The sequence below is a fragment of the Lepidochelys kempii genome, chromosome 10, assembly GCF_965140265.1.
Source record: "Lepidochelys kempii isolate rLepKem1 chromosome 10, rLepKem1.hap2, whole genome shotgun sequence".
Lineage (NCBI taxonomy): Eukaryota > Metazoa > Chordata > Testudines > Cheloniidae > Lepidochelys > Lepidochelys kempii.
In genome coordinates this window covers 85,101,540-85,117,607 of record NC_133265.1, presented here as the reverse complement: position 1 = coordinate 85,117,607, position 16,068 = coordinate 85,101,540, and the positions used below count along the sequence as shown (strand labels likewise).

Below are 16,068 nucleotides of genomic sequence, written 5' to 3'. Positions count from 1 at the left end.
CAATGCAATCATCACACCAAACAGCAGAAACAGAACACAAAGAGGCAAACAAAGTTTGTAGCAAGAGCTCTATGTCTAACCACTCGGCTGAAAAGAAGGTAATGGAAAGGAAGTGAGAGAGAGAGAGAGAGAGAGAGGAGATACAGGACTATCCTTGGATCTGGCTAGCTCAATGCAACTGGAGAACGAGCTTGTGGAACTGCAATGCGTTTACATGGATCATTTCTCCTAAAGGCTCTACACAACCAGCCCCTCAATCTCTCAGGCTGTGACTGTGGCCCTCCCCCTTTCCAGTGGAACATTTTAAGGGCTCTAGCAGAGTAAACCTGACTCAAAACTTATGATGAAGATGGCTGGGGGGGAATGGTAACAGCACTATATCAAGGGTCCTCTTCTGCCTTCTCCCTTTTGTGTTTGTAACCATTCTGGTTTTATGCCAGAGTACTAGCACTCATCCTTCTCCCTCCATGGCAATAGATTAAGAAACACCAGCAGCCAGTCACTGGCAAGGCCACTTAGTGGGGAAGCAGGCAAAGCCTGACACTGGAGCAGGACTTGCTCAAAGCCCAGCAGCAGCAACAGGTAGTAGTGACTAACAGACCCACCCACAAGAATAGGTGCTGAAACCCAAGCCAGAGGGAGAGCCAGTCTAAGACCAGCTGTCCTTCCTACTCCTCCCCACACATTGAGAACACACATCTCAGATTGTGAAGGGGATGAATCTAGGTTTCAATAAAAGCAGACAAACGCATTAGGAAGGAAAAAGAAAAGGAGGACTTGTGGCACCTTAGAGACTAACCAATTTATCTGAGCATGAGCTTTTGTGAACTACAGCTCACTTCATCGGATGCTGTAGCTCACGAAAACTTATGCTCAAATAAATTGGTTAGTCTCTAACGTGCCACACGTCCTCCTTTTCTTTTTGTGGATACAGACTAATAGAGTTGCTACTCTGAAACCTGTCATTAGGAAGGAAGAGACCCATGAACAGGTAACAGATGCATTGTCTCTAAATACATCAGAATACCAGGGAGGGAGAGGAGTTATTTAAGTTAAGCGCTAAAGCTGACACAAGAACAAATGGATATAAACTGGCTGTCAAATTAGTTTAGGTTTGAAATTAGAAGAAGGTTTCTAACCATCAGAGGAGTGAAGTTCTGGAACAGCCTTCCAAGGGGAGCAATGGGGACAAAAAAACAAACAAACAAAAAACAAAAACAAAAAACCACTAACTGGCTTCCAGACTGGGCATGTTGAGTTTTTAGACGGTATGATGGGAATGCACACAATGGCATGTAGCCAATCAGTATGAGTAACAAATACCCTCAACAGCTGGTGATGGGACACCAGATGGGGAGGACTGAATTACTACAGAGAATTCTTTCCCAGGTGTCTGGCTGTTGGGTCTTTCCCACATGCTAACAGATTGCCATATTTGGGGTCAGAAGGAATTTTCCCCCAGGTCAGATTGGCAGAGGCCCTGGGGAGTTTTCACCTTCCTCTGCAGCATGGAGCATGGGTCATTTGCAGGTTTAAACTAGTGTAAATGGTGGATTTTTTGGTGACTTGAAGTCTTTAAATTATAATTTGAGGAGTCCAGTAACTCAGCCAGAGGTTATGGGTCTATTACAAGAGTGGGTGGGTGAGATTCTGTGGCCTGCAATGTGCAGCAGGCCAGACTAGATGATCACGATGGTTCCTTCTGACCTTAAAGTTTATGAGTTTTTATGAATCCAAATCCACCTAAGAAGAAAGGCGCATCCCCGGCAACCGTGGCTCCCCAATTAACCCACCAGCACAGATCCCTCAGTGCAGATGCAGAGACCTCTTGGGCGCAGTGACCACTGGGGCCACACATGCCCCACTCACAAAACTGATCACTTGGTGCCATTTGTTCCTTCAGCTTACTCAGTACTGCTGAGACTTTGCGCTGCAGATAACTAGTGAGAAGAGTGGCTTTGTAGTGACAATCTAGTTAAAGATCCATAGATTCAGAGTAGTTAAGGGCCTTTTTTGCACCTCAATGGAGCCTCCCGCAGCCTGTTCCAACACTGAGTGAGATTTAGGGAAAGCACCAGAGCACATAGTCAGGGATAGCAGATCTTGATAGAGTACTAAACAGAGGACAAGCCATCAATGCCTGAACCTCTCTAACCCTCCCCGCTGATATTACCACTATCAAGGATTCAGTCTTCAGGGACCGACATTAAAACAACCTTAACCTAATGGTTCAAAAGGAGATTCCGTTAACTGGGTGAGAATTAAGTTCAAATCCTAAGAGGGGGTTCATGCACAGATGTGGAGGAAAGACTCAGGGCCTTTTAGAAATCTCTTGGCTGTAGGATGTCTAAAACTCAGAGAACAGGGACTTGAACTAGTGTTGTTGCTAGGAGGACCTTGGCCATGCCTCAAAGGTGACCTGCAAAGATGTTTAAGAAAACTGGTTTGCCCCTACTTTGCCGCTTTCTGGTGTATAATGGCAACCTGAAAGGTCTGAAGCTTGTGAAGTTTTTTTAACTTTAGAAACATCAGGAATATCAAGTCTGGTCTACCCTGCTTTTGCTGGATAACTTTTGGAGCTTAAAACGTGAACTCTTCCACCTAAATTAAAGATTCAAAAATCTGCCTCTTTAACAAAGACATCCTTTCTCCTAAACATTCTAGGGTACGTTTACACAGAGATACAAACCCACAGCACCAAGTCTCAAAGCCCAGTCAGTTGACTCGGCTCGCAGGGCTCAGGCTGCAGGGGTGAAAACTGCAGTGTAAACATTTGGGCTCAGGCTGGAGCCCAGGCTCTAAGACTCTCCCCTCTCATGGGGTCTCAGAGTCCAGGCTCCAGGCCAAGCCTGAACGTCCACACTGCAATTTTATAGCTCCCCAGCCTGTGGCCCGTGAGCTCAAGTCAGCTGACCTAGGCTAGCTGCGGGCCTATGATCTCAGTGTAGACATAGCCTTAGACTTTGGAGCTCAATGACTGCTAAACAAAACCCAGAATTTTAAAGTGTGGTGAAAATTCCCTTTCCCTCTCAATTGCTCAGGTTTCGCTTTCTTGCAATACTATAGTTGCACTAGTTCTACAGTGGCCATAGAGTCTTCCAAGGAGACAAGAACTGAACTTATAATGTTAAAGAACAAAAAAAGCAGAATTTTCTTTTGACAAAACCCTTTGGGACTTCTTCATACAACACAAATAAAAGCAACGAAGTGCACATGCTCATGTACTTTCCCTTTGGACTGCCAGACTTTTAGATATAGGAAATTATCCAGGACTGCAAAGACAGAACCAGGTGCTGGAACAGTCTCTTTCTGTGTTGTCCAGAGTGAACACCTTGCACGAAGCTGTTTTATGGATAGTTTGCAATCTCCCACAAAAATGTGCTATCCTTCTAAACCATCATTATCTGCATCTGTCAAGGTTCCACTTTGCAGGCACTCAGCAGCAGAGATTTGGGCTCTGGATAGAGAATTTGACTCTGCTTCTGCAACAGGAGTTCTGGGAGCATTAGGAGGCTCTGAGCAACAAAATCCAAATTCTGGCCTGACAGGACAGCACGGTAATGGCTTTCTTAACCTTGCACCAAATGTTTGGCTCCACCAGGCAGCACGACAAAGCTCCAACACAATCTGACTTCAGTGCCCAGGCCACAGATACTCAACAGTGGGAATCTGTGCTAAAAATACTTGCAAACAGTGCCCAGAAGTTTTTTCCCCAGTGCTTCAACTGGCACTCTAGCTATGAAAAGCTAATCAGATCAGTGATGGGTGCTATGAGTCGTCACCACTGAACAGACAGCGGCTGGTGAGTGATCTCCATTTCCTTGATGAGGCCAAAAAATCTTAACACGAGGAAGAAGGGATTATAGATAACAATTTATCTATGGGAAGAGCCTGGCAAATGAATAAATTAACCCAGGTGTGATAAGAAAAGCATGCCAGTTTCAGATCTCAGATTTTGGCTAGTAACTTTCCCTCCCTCTGCTGATGATAAAATAGTGCACCATGAAATATGTTGCCATGGGAGCAAAAACCTGCTCTGCAATTATGCATCTGCTACAAAAAGTAACGTGTTCACTTTCAGCAGTAAGAACCTTGGCTGTATGAGGGGCTGAGGAATGAAAGAGATAGAGAACGTACAGGAAACTTATTGTACGCTGTAACATTACATAAGAGGACATAATACATCCACAGACATACATGGAACTTGAGCCAGATGTACATGTGGCGGGATGGACAGACGCACACACAGAGAGACAGAGAGGTACAGGTGGACAGGTCGAGTACAGGCTCGTACCTAGGCCACTTTGCTTCATTTCGGAAGATTGTCTTGAGTAGGAGGAGAAGAGACGATACCCTCCAGTTTTGGAAGAGGACTCTGACAGCACCTGTAAAAACAAGAGGAATGCTGACTGCACCATTAAGGATTCCTGGCTACTCTACCCACCACTCTCAAGGGACTTCACAAATGATAGTAAGAGGCAGAGAGGATGTGTCTCATTTTAAAGACTGCATGGAAGGGACAATTTCACAGGCACAAAGAGCCAAGGTGTGCTTGATTCTCACTGGCAGTGACAGGGAGTTAAGCGTTGACCTGCCTTTTGCACCTTTAGAAATCTTCCCCTAAGGAACTCGGCACAAAGCTGAGAACAGAACTCAAGGAGTCCCAACTCCCATGCTCCAGCTCTGATCACTGAGCATTTCCCCTCTAGGGCACACACACTCATGTCAACACCATCAAGTGCAGTTGTTTCTACATAAGAACAGCCATGCCGGGGCCAGACCAAGGGTCCATCCAGCCCTGTATTCGGTCTCCGACAGTGCCAGATGCTTCAGAGGGAATGAACAAAACAGGGCAATTTCAAGTGATCCACCCCCTGTCATCCAGTCCCAGCTTCTGACAGTTGGAGGTTTAGGGACACTCGGAGTACAGGTTTATGTCCCTGACCATCTTGGCTTATAGCCACTGATGGACCTATCCTCCATGACCTTCTCTAATTCTTTCTTGAAGCCAGTTATAGTTTTGGCCTTCACAACATCCCCTGGCAATGAGTTCCACAGATCGACTGTGCATTGTGTGAAGAAGTAATTCATTTTATTTACTCTGCTGCCTATTAAGAACCAGGGTTCACCAGACAACAATGTGTTATGAGAAGAGGTAAATAACTCTTCCCAATTCACTTTCTCCACACCATTCATGACTTCTAACATATTCTACTCCCCTTAGTCGTCTTTTCCAAACTGAACAGGTCCCCAGTTTTTTAAAATCTCTCCTCACATGGAAGCTGTTCCATACTCTTAGTCATTTTTGTTGCTCTTCTCTGTAACTTTTCCATTTCTAACATGTATTTTTGGAGACGGGGAAATCAGAACTGCATGCAGTATTCAAGGTGTGGGCATACCATGGATTTACATAATGCCACTATGATATTTTCTGTTTTATTATATATCTCTTTCCTAACGTTTCCTGACTTTGTTAGCTTTGACTGCCACTGCACACTGAATAGGTGTTTTCAGAAAAACACCTTTCTTGAGTGGTAACAGCTAATTTAGACCCCATTGGAAAACATAATTCCAACTATACATACAAAACAATGTGCATTACTTTGCATTTACCAACACTGAATTTCATCTGCCATTTTCTTGCCCAGTCATCCAGTTTAGTGAGATCCCTTTGCAAATCTTCACAATCAGCTTTGAACTTACCTATCTTGAATAATTTTCTATCACCTGCAAATATTGCCACCTCACTGCTCCTCTCCTTTTCTAGATAACGTATGAATGTGTTGAGCAGCACTGGTTCCACTACAGACCCTTGGGGGACCCTGCTATTTACCTCTCTCCATTGTAAAAACAGACCATTTATTCCTACCTTTTGTTTCCTATCTTTTAACCAGTTACTAATCCATGAAAGCACCTTCCCTCTTATACCTTGACTGCTTACTCTGCCTAAGAGCCTTTGGTGAGGGACCTTGTCAAAGTCTTTCTGAAAATCCAAGTACATCAGATCCGTTGAATCACCCTAGGATCCTCCCCAGACCATGGTTAATTTATTGTGTGCCAATCACCAAAAAGGCATCTGTGATTTCATGGCTGACTATAATAAGGAAGGCCCAAGACAGCCACAGATCCCTCAGCCACAAATATCCCTTCCCCCACACCTCCAAGAAAACAGCTGGAATCAAGGCGAGTGACTAATCCCAAAAGGGAAGACACACAGTGCTGAAAGCAGCTTGAAGGGCATTTGGATACCTGTGAGCTAAGTCCCCACCACTGAGACAGCCCATCCAGACTGAGCCTGAGGACAGGGAGTAAGGCCAGCTCAGCTGCCTATAAGTACATCGGCCCTATGGCAGATTAAGAACTTTGTAATAAACCTCCACTGCCCAACACAAATCACAAACAGCAGGCACCACCCCTTCCCATGATCCTACAGGAGACAGATCGGCAACATGGCACCTTCCAGTTCAACTTCATGAGACACCCAAGAAGAAATGAATTAAAACAATGCAGCCTGGAAGTGACAACAGTACATTTACTTTGACACATAGTTTTGCTAATACCCCACAATGCAGCGGATGTGCCTATTCAGCATTTCCCCAGTGTGCCTTCGCTGCAATTCACCCATAGTTATTTCCACACAATTGTCTTTCCTCACCAATTGTCCAAACCTTTTTCCTGCATTTCTCCTCCGTGAAGGTATTTTAAGGAGTTCAGTATGTCAGCCACCTAACCACTCTGCATTTAATAAACCTGCTTTCCCATCGGACACATTATTCCCTTAACTCAGTGACCTCCAACCTTTTTATGCCCAAGATCACTTTTTGAATCTAAGGGCAACCCAGAATCTACCCCACCCCTTCTCCGAGGCCCTAACCCTTCCCCAAACCCCCACCCCACGCACTCCATCCATCCCCCCACCCCGTTTCGGTTGCTTACTCTCCCCCACCCTCACTCACTTTCACCGGGATGGGGTTAGGGTTCGGGAGGGGGTGTGGGCTCTGGGCTGAGCCTGGGGCAGGGGGTTGGTGTACAGGAGGGGGTGAGGGGTTCAAGCTCTAGAAGGGAGTTTGGGTGCATGAGGGGGCTCCAGGCTGGGGCAGAATGTTGGAGTGTAGGAGGAGATGCAAGCTCTAGGAGGGAGTTTGGGTGCAGGCTGGGCATGCAAAGGGGGTGCAAGTTCTAGGAGGGAGCGGTGTGGTGCCAGGGTAGGCAGGGAGCCTGCCTTAGCCTTTCTGTGCCCGCCGCCAACTGGGAGCCGCCAGAGGTAAGTGCCGGAGCCAGCACCCCATACCTGCTCCTTCACCCTGAACCCCTTCTTGCACACCAAGCCCCACCCTGAGCCCCCTCCCAGAGCCAGCACCCCAACCCACAGCACTCCGAACCCCTCCCTGCCTACCCCAGCTCCACACCGCTCCCAGAAGGGAGCGACGCAACCCTGTGGCCCCTGGAGAGGGTGGGGGACACATAGCTCCGTGCGCTCCCTCTCTCTGCAAGCACCGCCCCGACAGCTCTTCTGGCCAATGGGAGATGCGAGGGCAGTGCTTGAAGATAGGAGTAGTGTATGGAGGGAGACCCCTGTCCCCGTGGCTGCAGGGCTGCGCTGGCCGCTTCTGGGAGCGGCGTAGGGTCGGGGTAGGCAGGGAGTCTGCCTTAGCAACAGTCACACTGCTCCGCTGGAGATTGTGATCGACTGGGAGATCCTCTAGGATCAACCACTCGATTGCGATCGACTGGTTGGTGACCACTGCCCTAACTCCTTTCACAGCAGTAACTCAGACCCTGGTGTGCTGCTAAAAGGGGAGTCCCAGAAAATGGAGCTTTTCTGCAACGGTAAAACTGAGATGCCAAGTCTGGGCAAGAGGACTAGATCAGAGCAATTGAAACTACACCCGCCCCATTACCTCCATGGATCCAGTTTTCCGGTTGCGGATCAAGGGCGATCTCCGCGGAATGCAGACTGGCTCAGAGGGCTGGGATGACCTTTCTTGTGCTTGGTCTGTCCCATCAACGCTCTTCACTTTGGAGAGATCCTCCATGCTGCCCTGGTTTGGCTTCTTGTCATCATTCTGCATGAAGGACACACTAGCAGCGTTACTAACACAACTAGCAATGCAGGCCCAGGTGGGATTTACTCAGAGGAAAAAACAGGCCCAGCAGAATTCCAGTCAGACACTTGTACAAAATGAAGTGAGATTACATCTCCCCACACACAGCCTTGACACCGGAGACAAAGTACCCAGCCAGCCAGGAAACTCAACCCGCAAACAACCCTCAACTGCCAGATACGCTACTGCAAGAGTGGGCCCGAGACATGGCCACTGCTGGCTGGCGGAGGCACCGCAGAATGCAGGGGAGCTGCTAGGTATGTGCTTGTCAGGGTGTGATGAAGGATTCTGGGTCAGACTGTGCCTGGCCCTGCTGTGAGCACACCAGAGCCTGCTTCCCCTGGATCACAAAGGCTCTCCTGAGCACACTTGGGTCCCAGCCTCTCTTCTAAGGATGGGGAAGAGGTGGGCCTGTGGCTTCACCTCTCTTTCATTACCGCACTGCTTTCCCCACAGGGGCAGTGCAGTTGCTGTGCTCCACACCATCTCCCACCAGGCCTGTGCCTCAGTGACACAGACAGGCCCTTCAAACAGGGCACAGCGACTGCAGACTCACTTCTGCTGATGCAGGCCGAAAGCCAAACCCTGTAGGGGCACTTCCATCTTCCTCACATCCCTTCACACCTGGGCTGAAATGAAGCTCCACGTGAAAACGCTCCTCTGAAGATGGGTCCTGAGAACACAAAAATCAGCCCCAACTTCAGTGTGGGCTGTGGTACTGGCCCTCTGCCCTCTCTCCTCCATGCCAAAATAGCACACACCCCAAGCACACCGCTTAGGCGGAAATGCAGAAGCAATGAGACAAGCACAGACACGCTAACCTGGGCTTTATGTCTCACCCAGCAGCACAGAGCTCAGTATTACGGTTATCACAGTAGCGCCTGGAGGACCCAATCAGGACTGGGCTATGCAAACATACCCAGACACACAGTACCTGCCCTCCCTTCAAAACGGACCACACTGGGGAGAGCAAGTCTTATACCTTCCTGGACTTGGTTTTATAGATTATGACTTCTAGGACAACACAGGCTAAGGAACCTCACCCAGGATGCCTCCTGGCTGGGCTACAGCAGATCTTTGAGAAAGACACACCTCATCTTGATCTGAAGACCCCCCCCTTGAAGGAGAATCCACTACATCACTGGGCAAGTTGTTTCAAGGGTTAATTACCCTGATTGTTAAAAACTTCCCACCTTATACTCTAGTTTGTATTTGTCAACTTTCAGCTTCCAGCCATTGGCTCTTTTTTTCAAATAGTGAACAAAGATATTTATTGAATACTTCTGTCTTTTCTGCATCATTACTGGCAATTTTATCATCTCTATCTAGTGCAGACTTACACCATTGCTAGAACTTTTTTCCTGGATGTTTAAAAAATTCTGTTATTGTCCTCTGAATCCTATTGGCTATAGATTTTTGGCATTGATTCCTCTGGCATCCCGTATCAATTGTTCGCATTTCACGACGAAAAAATAACAGCCATACTGTCAGACCAAAGATCCATCTAGCCCAGTATCCAGTCTTCCGACAATGGCCAGTGCCAGGTGCCACAGAGGGAATGAACAGAACAGGTAATCTTCAAGTGATCCATCCCGTCACCCATTACCAGCTTCTGGCAAACAGACGCTAGGGACACCATCCCTGTCCATTCTGGCTAATAGCCACTGATGGATCTATCCTGCATTAATTTATCTAGTTCTTTTTTGAACCCTGTTATAGTCTTGGCCTTCACAACATTCTCCAGCAAGGAGTTCCACGGGTTGACTGTGTGTTGTATGAAAAAATATTTCCTTGTGCTTGTTTTAAACCTGCTGCCTATTACTTTCATTTGGTGACTCCTTGTTCTTGTGTTATGAGAAGGAGTAAATAGCATGTCCTTATTTACTTTCTCCATACCAGTCATGATTTTCGAGACCTCAATCATATCCCCACTTTTCCAAGCCGAAAAGTCCCAGTCTTATTACTCTCTCCTCATACGGAAGCCGTTCCATACCACCAATCATTTTTTTAAAAAGGAGTACTTGTGGCACCTTAGAGACTAACAAATTTATTAGAGCATAAGCTTTCGTGAGCTACAGCTCACTTCATCAGATGCTTAGCTCACGAAAGCTTATGCTCTAATAAATTTGTTAGTCTCTAAGGTGCCACAAGTACTCCTTTTCTTTTTACGGATACAGACTAACACGGCTGATACTCTGAAACTAATAATTTTTGTTGCCCTTTTCTCAATCTTTTCCAATTCCAATATAACTTTTTTGAGAAGGGGCAACCACATCTGCATGCAGTATTCAAGATGTGGGCGTACCATGGATTTATATAGAGGCAACATGATATTTTCTGTCTTATTATCTATCCCTTTCTTAAAGACTGGTAATTTAATAGATTTTAAGGCCAGAAGGGACCATTATGATCACCTGTCTGACCTTCTGCATAATGCAAACCATAGAATTTCATCCAGTGATTCCTGCCTCAAACCCATCATTTAAGTCATTGCTATCAACCACCCCTTTTTCCATTTGTGCGTGCAATTCCATAGTGCTCTTTTCTCTTTCCTTTTTTAATCAGGATAAGTTTTTCTGTGATTGGGGAATTTTGATTTTTTTGGGCATCTACTAAAAGAATTTTTAAACAACTTCCAATTATCATTCATGTTGTTTGAAGTTTTTCCTACTAAATCACTTTTAATCATAATTTTAAGCAAAATTGTTTTCAGCTTGGGAAATTGGCCCTTTCAAAGTGCCAAGTAAATATATTACTGGTTAGAACAATATTCTGTTTACAGATAACAAATGTAATTAGGTCATGTTCACTTACACCTTGGCAACCACTACTTTTTAGCTCAGTGATTAATTTATCTTTATCAATAAGTTAACACAATATTAGCCACAAATGCCATAGCTGGGCTATTCTCCCCTAGGAGAGCTCAGCCCCTACATTCCAATAACCAGAGCGCCACACTCACTCCCCCTAAATCAAGGGTGGGTTAACGAGTGGTAGCTGCCACAATGAGTCAGAAGGGCTCAGTTAACCTTTCCCTACAGAGTTCCAACACCTGATAACACTGTGGGTCAGTGGAAGAGCACAGCCAACCTATTACAACAGATCTGACTCCAAGTGCTCTGCTCCAACCACTTACAGATGATGCGGTCTCTTCTAACAATGCACTGGGAGAAGAGGGGGGGTATTCTCTCTTTTTCCCCAGTGGTCAAAGACCACCACTAACAAAAGGCTGTTATGTCTGGCCTCCAGCACCTCTGGGATGTTCCCAGCCAACGGGAGCTGACAGCAGAGGTGTCTGATCATAGATTCAGCTAGTCCTAGATTAACGCTGTGACTGGAAACGGCTGCTCAGCAGCAGGTTATTTTTAAATACCAATTCAAAATCCCCTTAACTGAATGAAGGATTCTGGTCTACAGATTCTTCGCCAGATGGGAACTGTTGGCCCTAGAAACTTGTGTTTTGGGAGGCTCTTCAGCCCAGGAGACTCCCCGTCTCACATTTCAGAAAGAAAATGTGCAATCAGTTTTGGGGGCTCACTGCCTGGTATGACAGGAGGCCCACCAATACCAGTACCTTGCCACCTGGGCAAAGACAGAGTGCTGGATCCTGGTGGCCACTGTCTCACATCACAGGAGGAAAGATTTTATTCTAGTTCTAGATCCCTCACCTTGTTGTTGTCCTCGTACAGCATGATAACAATCTGGGTCATGTAGTTCAGTTCTGAGATAGCACTCAAATAGTCCATGGCTCTCTTCCACTGCTGGTCCTTGGACTCCTGATACATACACACAAACAGTCGCATGGGATAAGCAATGGCAGACAACTTGCAGCACTAAGTGAAATGGGTCTGAGAGGGTTTCCTCTCCACAGTGTAACGTCCCTGTCAGCACAGAAACACCTCACTCAGCTAATCTGCAGACAGAACCTCACACGGGGGGAGAGGAGTTTACAGAAAGAAATGATTGCAGGAAGGGACACTCAGATTACAGCTACAGCCAGTGTTCAGATTTTAGCACATCCAGCAGCAGGCTACCCACTAATGTCATGCTGAGAAATGGAGCATAACCAATAACAGCTTCCCTAACATGCTGGTTCTCAAATGGTGGTCTGCAGAATGAAATATTTGCAAGAAGCAGTAAGAAAATGGAGGGGGAAGAATGGAAAGGAAGGAGGGTTGCTCTTACAAAAGGGTTTGATGAATGGAAAAACTGGAGAACACTTTGGACATGCCATTTGCAAGATGGGAAGGGCAGCATGGTGTCCCCCGAGCTCTCACCAGGGCACAGCCATGCCCCCAAGGTAGCATGCCCCACAGTACAGTATCCCCTGACACCACAGGGGACGGGGAGTGGAAGAAAAACACTCTGCACATTGACCAGGAAGTTAGATAAAGTCACTTCTGGCCACTTTCCTCAGATACAGAGAGCTGCCACAGGCACATGAACCTGAACCTGCTAAACAAGCCCCAACACATGCAAACCTCCTAGGAATAGCAGGATAGGAGACCAAGCGAACCAAAGAACACAATTAGCTGTTTGTGAGGCAATGCATTTCTTAGCCCTTCTAATACCCACAGGGAGTGTGTGTGTAGAGCCAACCTAACCAACCAACCATCGAGGCTCGGGGAAAGATTTCTCTGATTCAAGCTCTGTGGTGATGTGAAATTCTAGGCTCTACTCTTATCAAAGGAGAGACAGGGCTCCGTCTCCAAATGCCAAGCTCTTCCATCTCCTTCTCACTGAAGGGACCCACTCATACACAGAACCATAGGACTGGAAGGGACCTGGAGTGGTTATCTAGTCCAGTCCCCTGCACTCAAGGCAGGACTAAATATCATTTAGACCATCCCTGACAGGTGTTTGTCTAACCTGTTCTTAAAAATCTCCAATGATGAAGATTCCACAACCTCCCTGGGCAATTTATTCCAGTGATTAACCACCCTGACAGTTAGGAAGTTTTTCCTAACATCCAACCTAACTCTCCCTTGCTGCAATTTAAGCCCATTGCTTCTGGTCCTATCCTCAAAAGTTAAGGAGAACAATTTTTCTCCCTTCTCCTTGTAACAACCTTTTATATACTTGAAAACTCATGCTTCTCCTTAGTCTTCTCTTCTCCAAACTAAACAAACCCAATTTTTTCAATCTTCCCTCAAAGGTCATGTTTTCTAGACCTTGCATCATTTTTGTTGCTCTTCTCTGGACTTTCTCTAATTTGTCCACATCTTTCCTGAAATGTGGCGCCCAGAACTAGACATAATTCTCCTGTTGAGGCCTAATCAGCGTGGAGTAGAGCGGAAGAATTACTTCTTTTGTCTTGCTTACAACACTCCTGCTAATATATCCCAGAATGTTTGCTTTTTTTTGCAACAGCGTTACTCTGTTGACTTCTATTTAGCTTGTAATCCACCGACTCCCGGATCCCTTTCTGCAGGACTCCTTCCTAGGCAGTCACAAAGCGGAGGTAGTGCTGGTCAGAAGCCAGTGGTATGAGTCATTGGTGGGGAGTTAGCTAGAAGGGGTAATCTGCAGCCACACACTGTTCACCCTAGACAGGGCTGATGAAGAAAGGGGGAGGTTTACCCTGTGGTACTGCTGGCACACTTACATCCAAGAGCCCCCCATAGCGGAAGATGCTGAGCAGGGAATGTACATGGCTCTCGCTGGTAAAGTATAACCGTGTCCGTACATGGCGACCTGGGGACAGGACTCCTCTTGAGTACCTAAACCAAATCAGCCCCAGTGTTATTCACAAAGTAGTTCATACAGACTCTCTCAAACATGCATGCCTAACAGAGTGAAATAATTCTGCAGAGATAAATACACCCACGTTTCACGGTAGCAGAGGCAGAGCAAGATGTGAGGAGCAAGTGGCCTGTTACACAGCATCCTAAGGAACAGGCCTGTAGGAATAGTGTAGTCCTCTCCCCAACCAAACACCTGCTCCCCTCTGCACATTCTGATAAAGGCAGCAACACTCCCTCTCCCTGCAACGATGCACTACTGCCTTAATTTAACATCACTGGTTGGTCCATCTAGGTCAACGTATGGCATGGCCTTCTCAGGGCACAGTGTGTCCCCGACCAGTGCCAGCATGCAGCAAGGTCCTTACAAAGGGTGCAGCTTGTTGACAGACTCATCCTCATGGGTTCTTTGCAGGTCCAACTGGATCTTCTTGATGAGAGGAAGACAGAAGCCAATAGCAATCTCCAGCTTCTCCTCCTTATTAATCCCATATTCCTGCAGTAGTAACAAAAAGAAAAGAACATAAGAACCACCATACTGGGTCAGACCAGTGGTCCATCTAGCCCAGGATCCTGTCTTCAGACAGCAGCCAATGCCAGGAGTTTCAGAGGGAATGAACAGTACAGGTATTCATCAAGTGATCCATTCCCTGTCATCTAGCCCCAGCATCTGGCAGTCAGAGGCCTAGGGACACCCAGAGCATGGGGTTGCAGCCCTGACCATCTTGGCTGATAGCCGCTGATAGAGTATCCTCCATGAACTTCTCTGATCTTTTTTTAACCCATTTATACTTTTGGCCTTCACAACATCCCCTGGCAACGAGTTCCACGGGTTGGCTGTGCGTTGTGTGAATGTTTATTTGAAACCTGCCGCCTATTAATTTCATTGGGTGACCCCTGCTTCGTGTGTTATGTAAAGGGGTAAATAACACTTCCTTATTCACTTTCTCCACACCTTTCACGATTTTAAAGACCTCTATAATACCCACCCTTAACTGTCTCTTTTCCAAGCTGAATAGTCCAGTCTTGTTAATCGCTCTTCAGGTGGAAGGTGTTCCATACCCTTAATCATTTTTGTGGCCCTTTTCTGTACCTTTTCCATTTCCAATATATCTTTTCTGAGCTGTGGAGACCAGAACCACACACAGTATTCCAGGTGTGGGCATACCATGGCTTTATATATTGGCATTATTGATATTTTTTGTCATACCTATCCCTTTCCTAATGGTTCCTAATATTGTTAGCTTTTATGACTACCAATCCACATTGAGCAAATGGTTCAGAGAACCATCCACAAGGACTCCAAGATCTCTTTCTTGAGTGGTAATAGCTAATTTAGACCAGATCATTTTGTATATATAGTTGGGATTATGTTTTCCAATGTGCATTGCTTTATATTTATCAACTTTTAGTTTCATCTGCCATTTTCTTGCCACTCACCCAGTTTTGTGAGATCCCTTTGTAACTCTTCACAGACTGCTTTGGACTGATCTTGGATAATTTTGTATCATCTGCAAACTTTGCCACCTCAGTGTTTACTTCTTTTTCAAGATCACTTATGATCATGTTGAACACCACCAGTCCCACTACAGACCCCTGGGAGACACCACTATTTACCTCTCTCCATTCTGAGAACGGACCATTTATTCCTACCATGTGTTTTGTCTTTTAACCAGTTACTGATCCATGACAGGACCTTCCCTCTCCTCCCATCACTGCTTACTTTGCTCAAGAGCCTTTGGTGAGGGACCTTGTCAAAGGCTTTCTGAAAGTCCAGCTACACTAGATCCATTGAATCACTCTTGCCCATATGCTTCTTGACCCCCTCAAAGCATTCCAATAGATTGGGGAGGCATGATTTCCCTTTACAAAAGCAGCCTTGTGGGTTCCAGGATTAGCTGCTCCAAGAAACAGTCATTTAAAAGGTGTCAAGAAACGTTATCTCTGCATCCTGTCCTGAGGTGACATATACCCAGTCAATATGGGGATAGTTGAAACTATGCATTATTACTGAGTTTTCTATGTTTATAGCCGCTCTAATCTCCCTAAGCAGTTCACAATTACGGTCACCATCCTGGTCAGGTGGTTGGTACTATGTTCCTACTGCTACACTCTTATTATTCAAGCATGGAATTTCTATGCCTAGAGATTATACGGTACAGTTTATTCATTTAACAATTTTACTATATTTGACTATGCTTTCTTTCAAATATAGTGCCACT

General features: G+C 46.1%; 1 protein-coding gene across 11 annotated transcripts in view; it reads right to left on the bottom strand.

Moving 5' to 3' along the window:
• Positions 1-16,068, bottom strand: part of PPIP5K1 (diphosphoinositol pentakisphosphate kinase 1) — a 143,591-nt gene that overhangs the window by 58,657 nt on the left and 68,866 nt on the right. For all 11 annotated transcript variants that reach the window (XM_073304631.1, XM_073304633.1, XM_073304630.1 and 8 more), the window contains 6 exons: positions 14,215-14,342; positions 13,711-13,825; positions 11,774-11,881; positions 8,662-8,778; positions 7,902-8,066; positions 4,295-4,385 (listed from right to left, as the gene is read on the bottom strand). In XM_073304631.1, the coding sequence (XP_073160732.1) occupies positions 4,295-4,385; positions 7,902-8,066; positions 8,662-8,778; positions 11,774-11,881; positions 13,711-13,825; positions 14,215-14,342 (724 nt within the window). The remainder of the gene's footprint in view (positions 1-4,294; positions 4,386-7,901; positions 8,067-8,661; positions 8,779-11,773; positions 11,882-13,710; positions 13,826-14,214; positions 14,343-16,068) is intronic.